This window comes from Triturus cristatus, chromosome 1_1, assembly GCF_964204655.1.
Source record: "Triturus cristatus chromosome 1_1, aTriCri1.1, whole genome shotgun sequence".
Lineage (NCBI taxonomy): Eukaryota > Metazoa > Chordata > Amphibia > Caudata > Salamandridae > Triturus > Triturus cristatus.
This window is the reverse complement of record NC_140579.1, coordinates 124,219,207-124,241,146: the sequence shown is the minus strand read 5'-3', so window position 1 is coordinate 124,241,146 and position 21,940 is coordinate 124,219,207. Positions and strand designations below refer to the sequence as shown.

General features: G+C 48.1%; 1 protein-coding gene across 1 annotated transcript in view; it reads left to right on the top strand.

Moving 5' to 3' along the window:
* The first annotated feature begins 447 nt into the window (after positions 1-447).
* Positions 448-21,940, top strand: part of LOC146869744 (lymphocyte antigen 6D-like) — a 44,245-nt gene continuing 22,752 nt past the window's right edge. The window contains exons 1-2 of the mRNA XM_085614074.1: positions 448-1,242; positions 7,920-8,042. Of these exons, the coding sequence (XP_085470200.1) occupies positions 1,188-1,242; positions 7,920-8,042 (178 nt within the window). The 5' untranslated portion in view covers positions 448-1,187. The remainder of the gene's footprint in view (positions 1,243-7,919; positions 8,043-21,940) is intronic.

The window sequence follows — 21,940 nt, the reverse complement described above, 5'->3', positions numbered from 1 at the left end:
TGGTACCCCCCAAGGACTTGTGTCCTTCCAAAGCCTACCCCTTTCCAACCCCACATGTTCTCTGGCACAGTAACCCTGGGCGTCCCTGGCATAGTACCTTACCAGGACTTGGCTCCTTCCAAAGCCTACCCCATGCCACCCCGTGTGTTCTCTAGCACCGCAACCCTCAGGGTCCTTGGCGTGGTACCCCCTTCCAAAGTCTCGCCCATGCCACCCCCTGGGCCCAGCTCTTCCTAATTCTATTCCCCACCAGTCGCCATCTCCAGGGCCTTGAAGGAGTCCTTTGTTCCAGGGGTGGGGTCATGCCTCAAATGAGCTCTAATGAGAGGGACACCACTCCTCGTTAAGAGCCTGAGCTCGCGCCAGGCAGGGCAGGTGACTCTCATTAAGGCCCGGCCGGGTCCGGAGCAGAGGGGCTTTATCTGGCACCGCCAGGGGTGGATGGGACGAGTCTGAGAAGGGAGAGCAGAGGAGATAGAGACTAGTCTGGGCAGTGAGAGCTCGAAGTGAAACAGAGAAAACTGGAATAGGAGGAAACAAGGAGAGAGGAGGACAAGAGAAAAGGAAGGAAAGAGACTTGTAGAGTCAGGGGGGAAAAAAGAAAACAGGCTGTTGGGCACTCTTGGAGGGCTAAGGGAAGAAAGAAGAGGGCAAAGAGAAAAAGAGGCATACCGACTGAGCGAGAGAGAGGAGGGAGGGTAAGAGAACTGAGGAGAGAGAGGAGGAAACGAAAACTGGGTGTTAGAAGAGGAAACCTGGGGTTTAAGAGAGGGACTGAGGGGGGGAATGGAGAAAAGAAAAGCAGGATAGAAGAGGTGAAACGGCAGAGATCCGGGAGCGAGGGAGACGGGAAAGAGCGGGACTTTGGTAGAAGGAGGCAGTAACGTCAGATTCAAGAAGCAAGAGGGAAAACTCGGCAGAGGGAGAGGGGGATAAAGGGTGTAAGGGCAGGGACGGGGAAAGGAAGAAAATACAAACTATTAAAATAAAAATTAAAAAGAAGAGGCGGGCGAGGTGAATGAGAGACAAGTGAGTGAAACCGGGAAAGTGTTAGAATCGTGAAAAAGAGAGGGACCGGCTAAAGTGGGCCAGTGTTCCCCAGAGACAAGAGACCGCACGAGAAGAGGGGGCCCGAGAGAGAGAGAGAGACTGCTGCCCAGAGAGCCGCCGGCCCGGACCCTGCCAGGATGAGGGTGGAAGCCGCCCTGCTGCTTGCCGCCCTGGTGCTGTCTCTGCCCGCCGGTGAGTACCAGGGGCCGCAGGTGCAGGGCCCGCCAGCCCAAGGGTCCGAGGGACGGGGTGAGGGCGGATGCTTCATGGAAGGGGAGGGTGCTCGAGTGCGAGACACTCTTGGAGTCTATGAGACCAACCAAGAGCAAGGCTGTCACGAGGGGTGTGAGACTGGTAACGTCTAAGGAGACACGAAAAGTGGTCGAGAGCACGACTGCCACCTGACGAGTGAGACTAGGGTCCCAGGAGCAAGACGGTCAAGAGGGGTGGGAGACTGTTAGTCTAAGGAGACAGCAAAGGAGGCCAAGAGCGACACCTTCTCCCTTGGGGAGTGAGACCAATGAAGTCTAAGGAGACAGGAAAGGGGCCCAGGAGCAAAACGGGAATCTGGGGAGTGAGACTTCATCAATGCTAATCGAACCTGGGTGCAAAGTTGATAACAGAGGTGTGAGACTCTATTAAAGTCTGTGGGTCACACAAAGTGGTAAGAGCAAGCTGGTCATCCGGGGTGTGAGACCTATTCAAGTCTATGTAGCCGGATGCAAGGCGCAAACCTGGGGTTTAAGACTCACTACAGTCTATAGAGCTGGGTGAAAGACAGACCAGAGGTGTGAGACTCCATTGCAGTCTATGGAGATGGGTGCAAGGCAGAGACTTGTGGTGTGAGACTCATTACAGTCTATAGAGCTGGGTGAAAGACAGACCAGAGGTGTGAGACTCCATTGCAGTCTATGGAGATGGGTGCAAGGCAGAGACTTATGGTGTGAGACTCATTACAGTCTATGGAGCTGGATGAAAGACAGACCAGAGGTGTGAGACTCCATTGCAGTCTATGGAGATGGGTGCAAGGCAGAGACTTGTGGTGTGAGACTCATTACAGTCTATGGAGCTGGGTGAAAGACAGACCAGAGGTGTGAGACTCCATTGCAGTCTATGGAGATGGGTGCAAGGCAGAGACTTGTGGTGTGAGACTCATTACAGTCTATGGAGCTGGGTGAAAGATAGACCTGAGGTGTGAGACTCATTACAGTCTATGGAGCTGGGTGAAAGACAGACCAGAGGTGTGAGACTCCATTGCAGTCTATGGAGATGGGTGCAAGACAGAGACTTATGGTGTGAGACTCATTACAGTCTATAGAGCTGGGTGAAAGACAGACCAGAGGTGTGAGACTCCATTGCAGTCTATGGAGATGTGTGCAAGGCAGAGACTTCTGGTGTGAGACTCATTACAGTCTATGGAGCTGGGTGAAAGACAGACCAGAGGTGTGAGATACCATTGCAGTCTATGGAGATGGGTGCAAGGCAGAGACTTATGGTGTGAGACTCATTACAGTCTATGGAGCTGGGTAAAAGACAGACCAGAGGTGTGAGACTCCATTGCAGTCTATGGAGATGGGTGCAAGACAGAGACTTGTGGTGTGAGACTCATTACAGTGTATGGAGCTGGGTGAAAGACAGACCAGAGGTGTGAGACTCCATTGCAGTCTATGGAGATGGGGGCAAGGCAGAGACTTATGGTGTGAGACTCATTACAGTCTATGGAGCTGGGTAAAAGACAGACCAGAGGTGTGAGACTCCATTGCAGTCTATGGAGATGGGTGCAAGACAGAGACTTGTGGTGTGAGACTCATTACAGTGTATGGAGCTGGGTGAAAGACAGACCAGAGGTGTGAGATACCATTGCAGTCTATGGAGATGGGTGCAAGGCAGAGACTTATGGTGTGAGACTCATTACAGTGTATGGAGCTGGGTGAAAGACAGACCAGAGGTGTGAGACTCCATTACAGTCTATGGAGATGGGTGCAAGGCAGAGACTTGTGGTGTGAGACTCATTACAGTCTATAGAGCTGGGTAAAAGACAGACCAGAGGTGTGAGACTCCATTGCAGTCTATGGAGATGGGTGCAAGGCAGAGACTTGTGGTGTGAGACTCATTACAGTCTATAGAGCTGGGTGAAAGACAGACCGGAGGTGTGAGACTCCGTTGCAGTCTATGGAGATGGGTGCAAGGCAGAGACTTGTGGTGTGAGACTCATTACAGTCTATGGAGATGTGTGCAAGGCAGAGACTTGTGGTGTGAGACTCATTACAGTCTATAGAGCTGGGTGAAAGACAGACCGGAGGTGTGAGACTCCATTGCAGTCTATGGAGATGGGTGCAAGGCAGAGACTTGTGGTGTGAGACTCATTACAGTCTATGGAGCTGGGTGAAAGACAGACCAGAGGTGTGAGACTCCATTGCAGTCTATGGAGATGGGTGCAAGGCAGAGACTTGTGGTGTGAGACTCATTACAGTATATGGAGCTGGGTGAAAGACAGACCAGAGGTGTGAGACTCCATTGCAGTCTATGGAGATGGGTGCAAGGCAGAGACTTGTGGTGTGAGACTCATTACAGTCTAAGGAGCTGGGTGAAAGACAGACCAGAGGTGTGAGACTCCATTGCAGTCTATGGAGATGGGTGCAAGGCAGAGACTTGTGGTGTGAGACTCATTACAGTGTATGGAGCTGGGTGAAAGACAGACCAGAGGTGTGAGACTCCATTGCAGTCTATGGAGATGGGTGCAAGGCAGAGACTTGTGGTGTGAGACTCATTACAGTCTATGGAGCTGGGTGAAAGACAGACTAGAGGTGTGAGACTGCATTGCAGTCTATGGAGATGGGTGCAAGGCGGAGACGTGTGGTGTGAGACTCATTACAGTCTATAGAGCTGGGTGAAAGACAGACCAGAGGTGTGAGACTCCATTGCAGTCTATGGAGATGGGTGCAAGGCAGAGACTTGTGGTGTGAGACTCATTACCGTCTATGGAGCTGGGTGAAAGACAGACCAGAGGTGTGAGACTCCATTGCAGTCTATGGAGATGGGTGCAAGGCAGAGACTTGTGGTGTGAGACTCATTACAGTCTATAGAGCTGGGTGAAAGACAGACCAGAGGTGTGAGACTCCAATGCAGCCTATGGAGATGGGTGCAAGGCAGAGACTTGTGGTATGAGACTCATTACAGTCTATGGAGCTGGGTGAAAGACAGACCAGAGGTGTGAGACTCCATTGCAGTCTATGGAGATGGGTGCAAGGCAGAGACTTGTGGTGTGAGACTCATTACAGTCTATGGAGCTGGGTGAAAGACAGACCAGAGGTGTGAGACTCCATTGCAGTCTATGGAGATGGGTGCAAGGCAGAGACTTGTGGTGTGAGACTCATTACAGTCTATGGAGCTGGGTGAAAGACAGAGCAGAGGTGTGAGACTCCATTGCAGTCTATGGAGATGGGTGCAAGGCAGAGACTTGTGGTGTGAGACTCCATTGCAGTCTATGGAGATGGGTGAAAGGGGAACCAGCCATTACAACACAGCTGTTTCCCCGCATGCCATTACATCACAAGCATTACAATTCATGCGATGTAACAACGCATAGCCATTACTACGCATTTGTTTTACATCGCATGCGCATTTATAACGCCTGCGATGTAATGGTGATCCACCTCGTTGTGAGGAAACGGAGGCTCTTCGTTTCCTCACAGAGACTTGCACCGCCCCTCAGCCGACCTGAGAGGAGGAGAGAGAAGTAAGGGGAATTTGGCCTGGGGTGGGGGTTACATTTTTAGGGTTTTGGGTAGTGTCGGGTGTCGTGCAGGGTAGTGTTTGAGTGTCGGGACTGGACTGGGGGTCGGGGGGCTCATGCTAGGGGTAGTTTTTAAGTGTAGGGAGCGAACTGGGGGCAATGGGGTCATGCTGGAAGTAGTGTTTTAGGGTTTAGGGTAGTGTTGTGGTGTGTGTGTAGTACAGGGTAGTGTTTTATGGTTTAGGGTAGTGTCGTGGTGTGTGTGTAGTACAGGGTACTGTTTTAGGGTTTAGGTTAGTGTCGTGGTGTGTGTGTAGTGCAGGGTAGTGTTTTATGGTTTAGGGTAGTGTCCTTGGTGTGTGTGTAGTACAGGGTAGTGTTTTAGGGTTTAGAGTAGTGTCGTGGTGTGTGTGTAGTGCAGGGTAGTGTTTTAGGGTTTATGGTAGTGTCGTGGTGTGTGTGTAGTGCAGGGTAGTGTTTTAGGGTTTATGGTAGTGTTGTGGTGTGTGTGTAGTACAGGGTAGTGTTTTAGGGTATAGGGTAGTGTCGGGGGGCCGTGCAGGGTAGTTTTTGAGTGTAGGGACCAGACTAGGGGTCGGGGGAGGGTCGTGCTGGAGGTAGTATTTTAGGATTTAGGGTATGTGGTGTGTGTGTAGTGCAGGGTAGTGTTTTAGGGTTTTGGGTAGTGTCGGGGGGGTCGTGCTGGGTAGTGTTAGGGAGGACTGGGGGTCGGGGGAAGGTCATGCTGGGGTACTAAATTAGGGTTTAGGGTAGGGCAATGTAGTGTCACTTACATTTCATACTTTTACCATGAGTATACTTTTACCACGCATGCCTTTGCGTTGTAATGGCATGCGTGGTAAAGACATATGCGTGTTAAAATTATGGGATGTAATGTCATGTCGTTGTAATTGACAACGCGTAGTAATACCCGAGTTGTAGTGGCACGCGTGGTATTAGTACGCGTTGTAATGAGTCATATTCGGGTGAAAGACAGACCTGTGGTGTGAGACTCCACTGCAGTCTATGGAGATAGTTGCAAGGCAGAGACCTGTGGTGTGAGACTCATTACAGTCTATTGAGCTGGGTGAAAGACAGACCTGAGGTGTGAGACTCCATTACAGTCTATGGAGATGGATGCAAGGCAAAGACCTGTGGTGTGAGACTCTGTAGCCTAAAGAGTTGGGTGAAAGACAGACCTGAGGTGTGAGATTCCACTGCAGTCTATGCAGATTATTGCAAGGCAGAGACCTGTGGTGTGAGACTCACTAAAGTGTATAGAGCTGGGTGAAGCCAGACCTGAGGTGTGAGACTGCACTGCAGTCTATGGAGATGGATGCAAGGCTGAGACCTGAGGTGTGAGACTCATTACAGTGTATGGAGCTGGGTGAAAGACAGACCTGAGGTGTGAGACTCCACTGCAGTCTATGGAGATGGATGCAAGGCTCAGACCTGTGGTGTGAAACTCCATTGCAGTCTATAGAGATGGATGCAAGGCTGTGGTGTGAGACTCGTTACAGTCTATGGAGATGGGTGCAAGACTGAGACCTGTGGTGTGAGACTCATTACAGTGTATGGAGCTGGGTGAAAGACAGACCTGAGGTGTGAGACTCATTACAGTCTATGGAGCTGGGTGAAAGTCAGACCAGAGGTGTGAGACTCTATTGCAGTCTATGGAGATGGGTGTAAAACTAAGACCTGTGGTGTGAGACTCATTACAGTGTATGGAGCTTGGTGAAAGACAGACCTGAGGTGTGAGACTCTACTGCAGTCTATGGAGATGGATGCAAGACTGAGACCTGTGGTGTGAGACAGACCTGAGGTGTGAGACTCCACTGCAGTCTATGGAGATAGATGCAAGGCTGAGACCTGAGGTGTGAGACTCATTAAAGTGTATGGAGCTGGGTGAAAGACAGACCTGAGGTGTGAGACTCCACTGCATTCAATGGAGATGGATGCAAGGCTGAGACCTGTGGTGTGAGACTCATTACAGTCCATGGAGCTGGGTGAAAGACAGACTAGAGGTGTGAGACTCCATTGCAGTCTATGGAGATGGATGCAAGGCTCAGACCTGTGGTGTGAGACTCACTAAAGTGTATGGAGCTGGGTGAAGCCAGACCTGAGGTGTGAGACTCCATTGCAGTCTATGGAGATTGATGCAAGGCTCAGACTGTGGTATGAGACTCCATTACCGTCTATGGAGATTGTTGCAAGGCAAAGACCTGTGGTGTGAGACTCTGCAGCCTAAAGAGTTGGGTGAAAGACAGACCTGAGGTATGAGATTCCACTGCAGTCTATGCAGATTAGTGCAAGGATGAGACCTGTGGTGTGAGACTCACTAAAGTGTATAGAGCTGGGTGAAGCCAGACCTGAGGTGTGAGACTCCATTGCAGTCTATGGAGATGGATGCAAAGCTCAGACCTGTGGTGTGAGACTCTATTACAGTCTATGGAGATGGATGCAAGACTGAGACCTGTGGTGTGAGACTCTTTACAGTCTATGGAACTGGGTGAAAGAGATCTGAGGTGTGGGACTGCACTGCTGTCTATAGAGATGGGTACAGGGCGGAGACCTGTGGTGTGAGACTCATTACAGTCTATGGAGCTGGGTGAAAGACAGACCTGAGCTGTGAGACTCCACTGCAGTCTATGGAGATGGATGCAAGGCTGAGACCTGTGGTGTGAGACTCACTACATTCCATGGAGCTGGGTGAAAGACATGCCTGAGTTGTGTGAGATTCAATTGCAATCTATGGAGATGGATGCAAGGCTCAGACCTGGGGTATGAGACTCTGCAGTCTATAGAGCTGGGTGAAAGGTCCAGAACTGTAGTGTGAGACTCCATTGCAGTCTATGGAGATGGATGGAAGGTTGAGACCTGTGGGGTGAGACTCTTTACAGTCTATGGAGCTGGGTGAAAGAGACCTGAGGTGTGGGACTGCACTGCTGTCTATGGAGATGGGTGCAAGGCAGAGACTTGTGGTGTGAGACTCGTTACAGTCTATAGAGCTGGGTGAAAGACAGACCTGAGGTGTGAGACTCCATTATAGTCTATGTGACCCCCGCTCACACCTGTTCTCTGGTCCTAAAGAAAGACACCTGACCACGCCTGTGTCTTGATCCTTCCCTTCCAGGGCACGGCTTACGCTGCTACACCTGCCTCTTCCCCACCGTCTCCCCGCTGAAGTGTCTCAAGTTCGAGGTGACCTGCCCCACGGCCGAGCGGTGCTCACTCACCACAGCAACAGGACACAGAGGTAAGGCCAAACCTGGGGCCCCGGGGTGCACCCCAAATGTTAAAATGTTACCCAGAGACTGGATCTAACTGTCCGTGCCCAATGTAGTGTCAGTCTCACCAGGGCCGGTCCTAGGAAATGTGGGGGCCCGGGAAGAATAGGAACATGTGAGGCCCCTAAGCAGACAGGACGCGGGATCGGATCGGGCCGGCTAAGGAAAGTTATTGCTTTTTAGGTCTCGCCTGACCCAGCGCATGCGCTGGCCTGGCAAGACTTATTGAGAGGGCTCCAAAAAGTGCTACCAGGCCAAGCTGGAGCGACAGTGCATGTGCGTGGGCGCGCGCGCTGCACTTTACCGCGATTACTTTCACTTTAGCGGCCGCACGGCCGCTTTGATGTTTCATCGCGAACGCGATCACGATCACTTTCGCTTTGCATAGCCAATAGCTCTCGCTTTTGGGACCGTATAAGTATTTAGTTATGCAACTGTTGCATGGCTAAACACTTATAAGGTCCCAAAGGCGAGACCTATTGGCTATGCCAATGCTTGTTAGAATTAAAATTAACCCCCTCCCCCGCGTGACAACCCCACACCTGCGAGTCATGTCAACCGCGGTTTTGTCAATGGTTGTGAGCTGTTTAAGCTAAATGAGTAACAATAAATTATTTTACTTTCACCTTGTTGTTTTGACCAATAAGTAGCTTCTTCACATACATTTGCATAGAATCACAACTGTAATGCAGGACCATTGCTCTTTGTGCTCTGCAGAGAGGCCAAATATTGAATGATCATGTAATCTGAACACATTTTTGACCCACAGACAGGCACAGTGTGCAATTTGTACTTTCCTGCAGCCTCAACTCCAAAGTGCCCAACTGTAGCCTGTTATAAACACCTGGAGGCGACTCAGTACAAAGGGTTCATCATCAAAGTGTAATATGCTGTGAAAGGAAATACAGAAACACACATACTGGAAATAGCTATCACTCTTGGGGAATGCAAGATTAAGTAAAGCATGTGAAATATAAACAGGAATAAAATCACTGCCATGGATTACCCTAACATCAGGAACTCTGGAATTATGCGGCAGGAGAGGGCTAAATTATCTGGCAAATTATGCGGCATAATCCGGCACATTTTGAAATAGCATAACATCATGTTTTTGCCATTTTTAGGTCACGCCTAGGCAGCGCGCATGCGCTGCCCTATGAGGGCCTTTAGCCATCGGTCTTCACTTTTGAAGCACTGCACTCATGCTTGTGGCGGCATCCACCTTGCGGGAGCGAGCAGCGGCGCGCCACAAGCACTAGTGCAGTGCTTGAAAAGGGAAGAATGCTTGTGTTTTCAATGTGGTGGATTTCCCTTTGACTCACTGCCATTCAGTGGTCACTGCCATGAATAGACGGTGAAGACAGTGAAGACTGCTTGTTAAAGAAATGCATGGGAGAAAACTGTACTTCGTGATAATGTAATCAATTAAATGAGAACTGACTCCTCGGACATACCCTACATTTCATGGCCAAGTGCATTTTATGGTTAGGTAGATATTCCAATATACCACGCCTAACACTTGATTCCCTTCATTTCGTGACTGGGTTCCACTACAATTTATACCAGCTGCCGAGCAAGTTATGTCCAGATAAAGCATTATTTCACAGTCGTCCGCCCCATGCTCATGACCTGGCCAACCACAGTACACCCCTTAACCACACTTTACAGTTTATCCCCATATTCCGAGGGATCTCATGCCAGGATCGCTCGCTGGTTAGGTCGCTTTGTATTTGATGCCTGGACCCCCCCCCCCCCCCCCCCCACGTTTTGATCTCTTGTCAGTTACATTTCATAAATAATTCCCAGGAGTTCGTGCCCAGCCGTAGCTCACTGCATCTCACTCTTGGATGAGCAGTTCACGCTCAGGTGACTTTCATATCCAGAGCCCCTGTATTTATTGTTGCATGCGGATTCGGCTGAATAGGATTGCTTCTACATTTCTCTGAAATGCTCCTGCGTGTCTCGAGTGGCCTTGCTCCTTTAAATTAATGTATCCCTTTAAAATTGTCTCCAGCAGTACTTTCTATAATTATGTTACATCCCTCATTGTGCGGGGAGAATTCGCTCATTGTACATTTTTTCCCCCGATAAGGTTTCTGTGGAAGTCTCACACTAATTTCGGAGTCTCTTGCGGCAGCCGTGCTGATCTGTGAAGGTCTCTGGTGATGGGAAAAGTGCTTGCGAAAGAGCCATTTTTAAAGGGACCAAATCAAATCACTGTGTGTGAACATACCTAGCGGCAGCGCACACAGACTTTTAAGAAGTTATTTGTAGTCGGAACCCATGAACATTGATCATTACTCCTGGGCCCTGAATTACGGGGAGAAACACCACAAAATGTATCCGAGCGGATGGAAGGGCGCAGATGCCGCAGATCTGCTTTCAGTGCCCTGACACTGACAGGAAACTGGCCTGTGATGCCAAGGGGTATACTGAAAGTGGCATGAGAGATTGCCGCCTGCACCATCGGGCATCAGAGAGGTGGTGGACATCACCCAGCCGGACGTGTGTTATCTGGTAGCCTATGGGTCTTTTTAGGAATAGTCTGTAGTTTAAATTACGAACCCGCACGTATGTTGCAGAAATAAGACTTCTGTTGCACAGGATTTATTGCTGGAGGAGCGACGTTGTGAACAGCAATAGCTCTGCCAGGGTGGCATAGCTCTTGAGGAAATAATGACTTTGACTACGTAGTGCATGTAGACGGATGGTAATGTGTATGCATGCAAGTGTTTCCCTACCGGTTTCCTTTGTTCGCAATTATACCTAGTTTGATTGTATCTGTCCAGAACAGTGTGATTAAAGCAAACAGTGGAATGTGCCATGATGGCACCGGTAGTAGGTTTGGACTGGAAATGTCTGGAATCTGACCACGTACATAGAGCGTCATGTGGGGACTGAAAGGGCCCGGATAAAATACATTTGAAAGGACACGACACTTAATGACGTGTAAGCGTCTTTCCTTTCCTCGGAAGAGTCGGCTGATTTCACAGCTGTCAGGAAGCTCCTGTCATAGAGATGACCCTCCCCCAGTCCCATTTGTGTAAAACTCACTGACCTAACACAAACACAATCGCACACTGGAATTGTTCTTTTTCACAATTAAAAAGGAATTAGTTTTGTGTTTTGCCTCAAAATTCCCGTTAACTGTACATAAGACGTATCTGTGATTGCTGTTCGGTTGATAGTTCTTTTTATGAATGTTCTATTCTCATAGCCATATAGCGCACCAATGCCACTGGCTGGTTTCCTACCCCTACCGGAGTTATGGCGCACAGGGACATCATGTATGGGCTTGAAGGATGTGGATTGGTGTAGTGTGTTTAAAGCGGCCCCCTGGTATATGATGTCACTGTAGGTCTGGAAGCCCACGCTGACGTCACACAGAGCAACATCTAGAACGCCTATTGCTGTTGAGCGTTCGAGATGCTCGACCGGTTGCAGAGAGCTGTTTTTAGGTCTCGCCTGACCCAGCGCATGCACTGGTCTGGCGAGACTTATTGAGAGGGCTCCAAAAAGTGTTACCAGGCCAGCCTAGAGCTACAGTGAATGAACGCGGGCGCGCGCGCCGCGCTTTTCCGCAATTACTTTCAATTTCGCGGCCGCACGGCCACTTTGATGTTTGATCGCGATCTCGATCGCGATCACTTTCGCGGACGCACGGCCGCTTGGCATAGCCAATAGGTCTCGCTTTTGGGACCTTATAAGTATTTAGTTATGCAAATGTTGCATGGCTAGTCACTTATAAGGTCCCAAAGGCGAGACCTATTGGCTATGCCAATGCTTTTCTATCTTCGTTGGATGGTCCTTTTAAGGTAATGGTAGTGAGGTGGGCTGGGAAGAATGCTGGTTGGTGGGAATGCTGCAGTCAGTCCCACGGTCACGTGGTGTCACTTTAAACTGCTTCTGTTTCACTAGTTCCCTTTGCTTCATGTCTTTCCTTTTGGGTACTTTTGCAATTGCTGCTTAGGTTTTCTCTCTATACACTACACAAACCGTTGTACAATTTAAATTCAGTGAGATATGGAGCATTTTTATGTGTTGAAATATTTTAGGTCTATACTTTCACAATTGCTTTATAAACCTTCTTACTTTCCCAAGCTTGCTTGAAAATGCACCATTTGCCCACTTGAAAAAATAAAAAAAAATCAGGGGTCAGGGGGTGGGGGGGGGGGGGATTTAGGGAAACCCCCCAAAGGCTCTCGTGATGGTTTGCCTCGCTCGCTCGTCATAGAGCACTCATACAGACATTTTGCGCCTTACCACTTTCAAAAGTTACCAGCCGCCACTGCAGCCCAAGTGTAAGATCAGATAAACAGACACAATTGATATCCTGTGGATGGTCTGAGAAGCTGCGGGGGCTGCAGCGAGTGAGAAGCGCCAGAGGTCAGCAGCAGCTACCACCTTCTGTCTAACTCGAGCCAGTGGGCCCAAAGCTACGCCCCGGAGCCACGGGCTTCAACCTGCCACCCACTAAAAGATATAGTTCAACAAGTCTTCTTTTTCTGGGTATTTTTATTCACGGCACATGGTTGTTTCTGCTTTTGTTTAGTGGAGCATTCACCAATGTATCTGCCTCTTGGCGCTTTGAGGTTTAGTGGCAGATTGATGCCTTCGTGGTACCCTTTCACCATGCTCTCCTATTAAATGGAGGCCATGAGCTACTGCACATTTGTACCCTCCCTGCATTTCAAGGGGCTGCGGTAAATTAACGGCAGTGCAACTTGGCGCAGAAGCAGCTGAAATGGTGTAGAACGTATCAACAGTTACTTTGGGGCATATCAGCAACAACCGGCGATAATTATCGCTAAGCGCACTTAGCGCTAGGATAATTATCGCCGGCTACCATAGATTTTTATTGCTGAGATAGCGTGCTATTAGCAACGCTTATCTCAAAAGCGATAAAAATCCTAGGGCTAACTGCCAAACGTGAGATTATCGCTGGAAACCCAGCGATAATCCCACGAAGTTTGGCGATAGGTTGCTGATAGGGCCTCACATACTTAGCCATGATATACACCTTACATAGGATATCATGGCTAAGTCAGTTTCAAAGCAGGCGCAAGGAAAGTAGCGATAACAGGGGTTATCGTTACTTTTCTTGTTGCTATGCTGCTTTGCGTGAGGATTGATAATAGGAGAAATGTTGCAAAGATGGGCGTTAGGAATTCAGGCGCTAAGGCAAGGTTTCACGCGATAGCGTGACCTTGCTGATATAACGATATATTATCACCGCTTTTCGTCCGAAAACGGCCGCAAAAGCGGAGATAATTTTATATCGCTGCCTTGTAGATATGCCCCTAAGTTATTAACAACATCGCTGCCTATCACCAGTTAGCAGAAGATTGGTGTTAATGTCTGCGAAATTTAGTAACATTGCGGAAATGTAACTATTTACTCCTTTTAATCAATCAATCAATCAATAAAAAGCTTTATTCGGAAGCAAGGCACATCCATAAAAGCAAGGTACAAATACAACAAATACAGCAAGTTTATAAAATTCATGTAATGACATTGCGTACAAAAATCTAACGAGCCAGTCCCTTTCGGAATAAATATAATTGATCACAGAGAAAGCTGAGCAGGTCAGAGGTCAGTAGGAACTTGATTATCAGCAAAAATTGTAGATAAAATATGAAGGGTAGTTATGGAAGATTGATTTGTGTGTTTTATAAGATTTGTTGACATATAACTAGCAGTCGGAACGACTGGATGTTTAGTGCTTAAAGATTTGATCTGTGCCTTATACAAAGTTTTAAGAACATAGCAATATTAAAACAAATTGCAGGAGACTCCAGCATTTGAAGGGCCACTAATGCTGGACGGCATTCACGTATTGACAATTGATTCAAAACAGGTTTCAGCCACCGTTTTCTAGGTTCAGTAAAATATTTACAAAAAAAAGTAACGTGCAAAAGGGACTGTAGAGAAAGGTCATCACAGGGACACGTGGGAAGAACTCTTGACCAGTCATTTGGGTTGGGAAAGGTAATTAGTCGGTGGAAATTGTTAAATCTGAATCTGGTGAGTAGGAAAACATCGTGAATTGTAAAACAAGAGGACAAATAAGGCTCAATTTTAAAAGAAGTTTGGATTAATATGGAATGCTGGACAGAAGATTTATTTGCTTCTGTTGTTAACCGGAGATTGTCAAGATGTTTTAGACATTCCGCCTTGAGTGATTTGCGGAAAGTCTTAGCATGTCATGTGGTGCTGAATAGAAATTAGGGTAACCCAAGTCATTGAGGAAGTTATGGACGTAATTGAGCCAGGGAATTTTTTCAGAATGGTCCAACTGTTGACAATCAGTAATGATTTCTTTGGTTAAGGACGTCTTGTCTGAGGTCCAGATGCGGTGCCACAGGAGAATTGGTTGTAGTCGGATGAGGTCGGTGATGAATGGCATTCCAAGTTCTTGGTGGCAGGCGTAGGTAGATGAGGAATGAGGGAGTGATAGTAAATATCTTATAAAGGAGTTTTCTGTTTTTTGGATAGAATCTACTCTGGCATGACCCCAGATACCCGCACCATAGATAGCAGTTGTAATACATTTTGGGCGGTAAATTTCCAGGATTTCTTTCGGGGATCTCTTTCCGAGTCTCTAGGTAAAGGACACTAGAGCCATTGTGGCCTTTAAAAACTGATGGTTTCTCGACTCAATTGCCCTTTTCCAGGTCTCCCTGTTGTCTATTACCACTCCTAAATAGGGATAAGTTGTTGTGTTTTCTATCTTGGTGGTGGTGATAAAGATGCCTAGGCCCTTTAGTGATGTTTTGCCAGAGGACATGATGAAAGTTTTATGTGGATTGATTTTTAGGTCAAGAGTGGACATGAAGTTGTAATAACGGGTCAGGGAGCGTTGGAGTTCTAGTGGTGTGCGGGCGAGAATTACCGCGTCATCGGCATATAATAATGCCGGGATTGGGCGGTTTTTGATCAGGGGTAGGTCCTGGCTCCCTTCCAGCATGGCTGCCTCCAAGCCGTTTGTATACATGGTGAAAAGGAAGGGGGCCAGGACGCAGCCCTGTCTTACTCCCCGTTCTACCTTGAAAGATGAAGAGAGTTGGCCCCCTGTACCGAACCCCACTCTGGCGGTGGCGCCAGAGTAGAGTTCACGGATGTAATTGACTATGGTCTTATCCACCCCTATGTCCAACATAATTGACCATAGTTTTGCGTGTGAAACGCAGTCGAACGCTGCGGAAAGGTCGACATAGGCCATATGGAAATTGCCTCCCTTTGCGTTCACATACTTTCCTCTTAGCAATACTAAGTTCAGGACCTGGTCGATTGTTCCCAAACCCTCTCTGAAGCCGTATTGTAGATAGGAGATGATACTATTGTGGTCTGTCCAGCATTGTAGGCGGTCAAGTAGAACACGACCCACCACTTTACCGAGGGAATCAAGCAACGAGATAGGACGGTAACAAGTCGGGCTGTTGCGGTCCCCCTTTTTAAATATTGGAACCAGTATGGACTCGGACCATGAGTCCATTGGACCTGTCTCGCTGGATGCATTCAGTACTCTAGATAAAAGGGGAACCCACAGATCAGTGTTGGACTTATATAAGTCTACGGGAACCCCATCCGGCCCTGGAGCCTTTCCCCCCTTGCTGGCTTTCAGGGCTAAAGTGATGTCATCCAGGGTGAATTCAAGTGGGGTGGGGTGCGACTCATAAGTAGAGGCTGGGATATCCTGCGCGGAGAAATTTGGAGATGATGGAAAGGGGTGAGTTAAGCTGAATATATGGGAAAAGTGATTGATCCATTCTTGGTCCGGTATGGCCAGCCCATGTTGACACTTTTTTTCCTAAACAACAAAACAGAGGTGTGGCAATTATTGTAGGGGAACAATAAATATAAGTGCTTTGGTACCTGTAAATTCCTCTTTTAATGTCGTTCTGTTCTTTTACCGGGTAATGGAACTTCCACATTCATTTCCATAGAAAATATATCCTTCCTTTAATACTTCCGAGCCCCAAATGCGTGATTTGAATTTTAAAATGAAAAAAAAACATGTTGGGGAGCCACATATATTAGGGAGTTATTGGAGGAGGTGGGTTAACCTTCAAATAGGCCCTCTATATCACACCCAGACAATTCAAAAGTGTCTGGAAAATATAAAGAAATACGTTCCACATTTACTAGCCTGTGTGCTGCAACTCATGTTGGCCGCCAAGAGGTTATTTTAAATTTAAATTAACATCATATCTCAGTTCATTGGCTCGGCCTTAGGAATTACAAAGTGCAATAAAAAAGGACATTACAGCTGTCAAAACCTGTCCCTGCGCTGAATTATTCGGACACACAAAAAGTGCAGAAAGATGTCCTCTCTGCACAGTTTATGGGCTGTCTGACAACATGTCAGCATCCATTTGACTCTCAGCATTGTGCCGGCTCATAAACCACCTGACCCTTCGAGTGTGTGGTTTATAGCGGAGCCCACGGAGGGAGCTACAAACCATGCCTTACCCACTTTGGATACAAGGGAAGGTGATACATGAGTGAGCGATTGAAGAAGCAACATATGAATGAAACCTTTGATGAAGCGTCAGCATGCCATTTGGTGACCTTGACCAGATAAGACATATAGGGGCATATTAACAAGAAGCGGCTTCTATGGGAATTCTCTGCGGCATATTATCAATCCCATTATCGCCGTGCTTGATAATATGCCCATAGATGGTACAAAGGGAGAACCAGGAAGGGATAGCCGGCTGCATGTCAATAGAGCGACAGCCTCAGCTGTTACAAGAAAGTCAACAATAAGTCTTCGTTAAGTGAATGGGGAGTTCTCCAGCAGAGAGATGTCTACTTTGCATGGGGCTTTCAAAATCGTGGCACTGTTGGTTGGGGTTGGGCACTCGTCTGCTTCCTGGTAATTGAGGGAAGGCAGATGATGGTGAAATTCAATAAGAGGTTCTTTTAGGGAAAAAAACATAGTGACATGGCATGAAACATGTCCACAATACGTTCTGGTGAACCAGGGGTAAGCCTTCGGTGGAAGAGTCAAGGGTGTTTGGGAAAGGATCTCATGACAGGAATTTAGAAACTGGCCTTAATAAAGGGATTTATGAACTTTTTAATATGTTCAAAGTTTTGTCAAGTTCCCCCTTTCAATATTTGTTTTTGTTGAAACGTAATAAAAAGACAGTAAAGTCAGTGAGTTGAAGTCATTGAGAAGAAGGGGCATCCAGAAATGTTTTATGTTAGGTTATTTATGCCATACACAGTAGTAACACCCCTACCAGAATAGTTGAAGTGGGGATTTTGCACTGAACGCCCAAAAAAGACAAATATACTATCCAAAGGGCTCCAGTATCCTGTCTCCATGCTCATATTTAGGCCTAGGATCAATGTGGTTATTTATGTTGTCCACCACACACATAACCACCCATAGGTGCCGTTGGCCATATTTAGTGACGACCTAAAGATGATCAGCTAAATGGGCGATGATTAGGGATACTGAATTTCTCTTAAGGTAGGCCGATTGTGCTATTTCAAAAGGTTTTCCAAAATATTGGAAGTACTGAAATTCTTTGGTCTCCTCCTTTGCATTGAAACTTTGGGCAATTAAATGAGCATCTGGATGTCAAGGCACAAAATCAACTTTGCGTATAGGGAACAACTTACTTTCCAGCCGTGGACAAAGGTAAAGCAGAATCATGTTTTCTTTTCAGAAAGATGGGTTCCCACAAATGCATTTTGGGTTGTCTAAATCACACTGTGTGGATGTACACGGCATAATGGAAGAATTGTCCAAATTAGACTGGCTGCTTTTTGATGTTTAGGAATGCCATGAAAACAGTGTATTTTATTGTTGTTTTAGTTTGGTGCACAGAGAGGCATGATTCACAAGTGCGTTTTTATTTTTGATTTACATTTTTTGTGTGGTGTTTTATATAGCGCAAACTAGACCCAGAGGTATCAGATCGCTTAATGAGCACCAGTCACATTATTTTGCACTTAATACCGGTTCCACGGACTCGATCCTCACTGAATGGGAGGCCTTTAAGGTGGTGGTTAGGGGTCATTGTCTGGGACAGACTTGGAGTATTCGCAGACAATTAGATACCTCACTGACCCGCATTGAGAGACGGTTACTCCAACTCGAGTAGCAGGTTGTCACCAACCCGGCGTGGCAACAGCGCCTCAATGCTACCCATACTGAACAGGAGACATTTCTGGACCGCCTGCTCTGCCATAACTATGTGGCGCACTCGAACCGCTCCCACTCGACCGCGGACAAAGCCGGTAGACTGCTGGCCTACTTGATTAGACAGGAACATCCCCAGCACCCCATACATTTCTTACTTGATGACCTTGGTCGAGAGCACAACACCCAGGGAGACATTCACACCCTGATGACGGAACATTACACTCGCCTGTATGACACCCTCCTCACAGGTAACGTCCAAAACGTGAGATCCTTTCTGGACACAGTGGAGTTACCTACTCTGACGTTGGACCAGACCCTGGAGCTGGATTCTCCTATAACAGAGGATGAAATACAAGACGCATTACGTGCCTTGTCCTCGGGTAAAACTCCAGGGCGAGACGGCCTCCAAACGGAATTTTTCAAAACTTACGTGGAACATTTGGTACAGCAACTACACTCGGTGTTTCTGGAGGCAATCTCGGAAGGGACTCTGCCCCCAACCATGCGTACTGCTACTGTGGTGTCTTTGTTGAAATCTGGTAAGGACCCCACGTCTCCTGGCTCCTACCGGCCGATTGCTATATTGAATTCAGATTATAAGATCCTGGCAAATGTCTTGGCCAATCGACTAGCTCTGCTAGTCCCTGATCTGGTACACTCTGACCAGAATGGCTTTGTTCCGCAACGTAGCACGGCCCTGAACCTACGCCGCTACTTTTGGGTGGCGGAATATGCCCCAACCATCTGGCCGCGCTCCAGTTGCTTGGTATTAGATCTTGAAAAGGCCTTCGACTCGCTGGCCTTGAATTTCCTATTTGCTGCCCTGGCTCGTTTTGGAGTTGGCCCCTACTTCCTCAGCTTGATACAACTGTTATATTGTAATCCATCGGTTCGGGTTCAGACGGGCCCATATATTTCAGATCCGATTCAAGTATGGCGTGGGCCCCGGCAGGGATGCCCATTGTCCCGCTGCTATTTGCGTTAGCGGTGGAGCGGCTGGTGGCCCATATCTGCATGCACGTTGATATGGGGATTGTACTAGGCAAGGGCATACACACCATTTTGCTCTACGCAGATGACCTGTTAATATATGCCAAGGACCTTCATGATATCCCCCCTTCCCTTGACCGCACCCTTAGCCTTTTTGCGCGAGACTCCGGGCTGTAAATCAACCCGTCAAAGTCCATACTCTCCCCATTCCTAGGGGATACTCCGGATCCAGGCTACACACTCGGGGGACATCGGTGGCCTGGTGCACCAACCCTTTTCGTTACTTAGGAGTCTGGGTTTATCGCACCAAAGCTGACCTCTTTGACGGAAACGTTGTCCGAGCTACCACGGCGATTCGGTCTCAGATGGGTTTCTGGAAATCTCTCCCATTGGCGATCTCTGGTAGAATCGCCCTGGTTAAGATGGTGGTTCTTCCTCGCCTCCTATATTACTTTGCCACTCTACCCCTCATCATCTCCCCCCCTTCTTCAAGCAATGGGAAAGAATAGTGCGGGATTTCATATGGGAGACTACACGCCATAGGGTATCCATGGGAAAGCTTTATCTGCCTATTGAACTGTGCGGCCTCGCGGTTCCCAATTTTGAGCATTACTACCTGGCCTCCCAGCTGCAATGGATCGCCAGGTGGATGTCCTCCCGTTACCTGCTAGACACGGCCTCTTTGCAACCCCCGCTACAACTGAAAACCCTTCTCCAGATTTTCCACCCTTGCTCCACACTTAGACCCCTAGATATTTTTCTCCTTACGGTAGCTCACAAATGCTTCCGTACGTGCCTTTTCCTCACTAGAACCACCATCCCATACGCGCCTGCCATCCCACTGTTGGGAACTCCACGGGGGGACACCTACACGACGGTGGCGGAGTTACATCAGTGGACCTCGGAGGGGATACAAGATGTGGGGGACCTATTTCAAGGAGACACTCTTATTCCATTCCAGGAACTCAGAGCAGGGGAGAATATACCTCCTGGGCAGTTCCTACTACACAAAATACTCATAGCTACGTTACGTCCAAATGGGGTACGCTTGCCCAGGAACCTCCCATACACCATACCCTGCAGTACCTTCATGTGATGGGGAGAGGGAGATATCTCACGCGCTGGTTCGCATCTTCACTTCGACAACACATGGAAGCAGATCTCACCCGACTTCGACTTCACTGGGAGGAGGCCCAGGGTAGGGCGTTTGCAGATAGGGAATGGATAGCTGCCAGTAGCGGCCCGACCCGCATCCCCCGGAATCAACAATTCCGACAGATAACATTTTTCATACTGCGCCAGGCCTACCTTACCCCAGCCCAAATCAACAGGTACTTCCTCCGCACAGATGCGGCTTGTCCCCGCTGCCGGCAATTAGATGCCGACTTAATACATATGCTTTGGGGCTGCTCAGTCCTGACTGACTAATGGAACACAGTGACAACTACTCTCATAAGCTGCACCTCCCGCACCAATACTCCGACCTGGGAACCCATGCATTGCACCTCTCCAGCAGAAACAAGAAATACAGAGCTGCCACACGGTTTCTAGACCTAGGTCTAATAACGGCCAAGCGCTTGATCACCAAGCAGGGAAAATCCTCTCTGTCACCTCACCCTCTTGCTTGGTGTAGATCCCTACTCAACTGAGGGAGGGCAGAGGGTGCGGTACTACGCAGAGAGGACCTGCTTGGCATTCATATGCTCCACCTAGCACCTCAATGGGATTCGATGGTCTCCAAGCTCTCGGGGGTGGACACAGACACGGGATCCCCAACTGCATCACAGAGGATTATCACTCAGGGTACCTCCCCCACTGACGTGACTGCAGACTAACACCGACACCCGGACAGCCACTGCCTCTCTGCCACAGAACCCCGCTGCCACTGAGTCTCAGAGGTGTTTGAGGTCCTCCAGCAAATTTAGATATGGCTGCAGGTCTTCCGCGACTCTTCCCTATCCTTCCTTCGCTTTCAATGTCCTCATTTTGTTGTGCCCTGTGTCCCCGGTTATGTTGAACTGCACTGCTCCTACACTACTCGCATTTTACCTGATGCCGAGATTTGGCATCACCACTCTGTCCTTCCTGGGATATTGCCACAATCTTTGATGTAATTAATGCACCCTGAATTTTCATTGTCATGTTGTTATTAGTCAAAGTGTACCTTGCCATTGGCAATTAATTCTCTCCCTTTTTCCATCTGTTACATGAGTGCTGCTCTGACTGTATGTTCTATTGATAAATGTGCAAAAACAAACAAAAAATGGTTAATAAAAACGATTTAAACAAAAAATGTGCACCAGTCACATTACAGATGGACACATTCATTTTTGTTGGGCACGGAGAGATTTTCAGTGAAATTGCTCTCCCTCCCTCGCCACTCACCATTAAGTGAGGCCTTCCCCTGAGCCCCTGCACTCTTGAGTGTTGGTGTTCAAGGCCCTCCTCCACCCACAGGTTTTACCTGCGCCTCAACCCTGGTGTTCCAATGGACCTCTGTCTCCTTCCTCTCACTCTGCTTTTTCTCTCCTTTTCCCCTCGTTTCTATCTCCCCCTTTCACTCTCCTTCTGTGTCGTTCCTCCTTTTTCACTCGTTTTTTCCCTCATTTCAAGCTCCTCCTTCACTCTCCTTCTGTGTCTTTCCTCCGTTTTCACTCGTTTTTTTACCCTCATCTCAATTTCCCCTTGTAGTGAGTTCTCTCTGAATACGTACAGGCA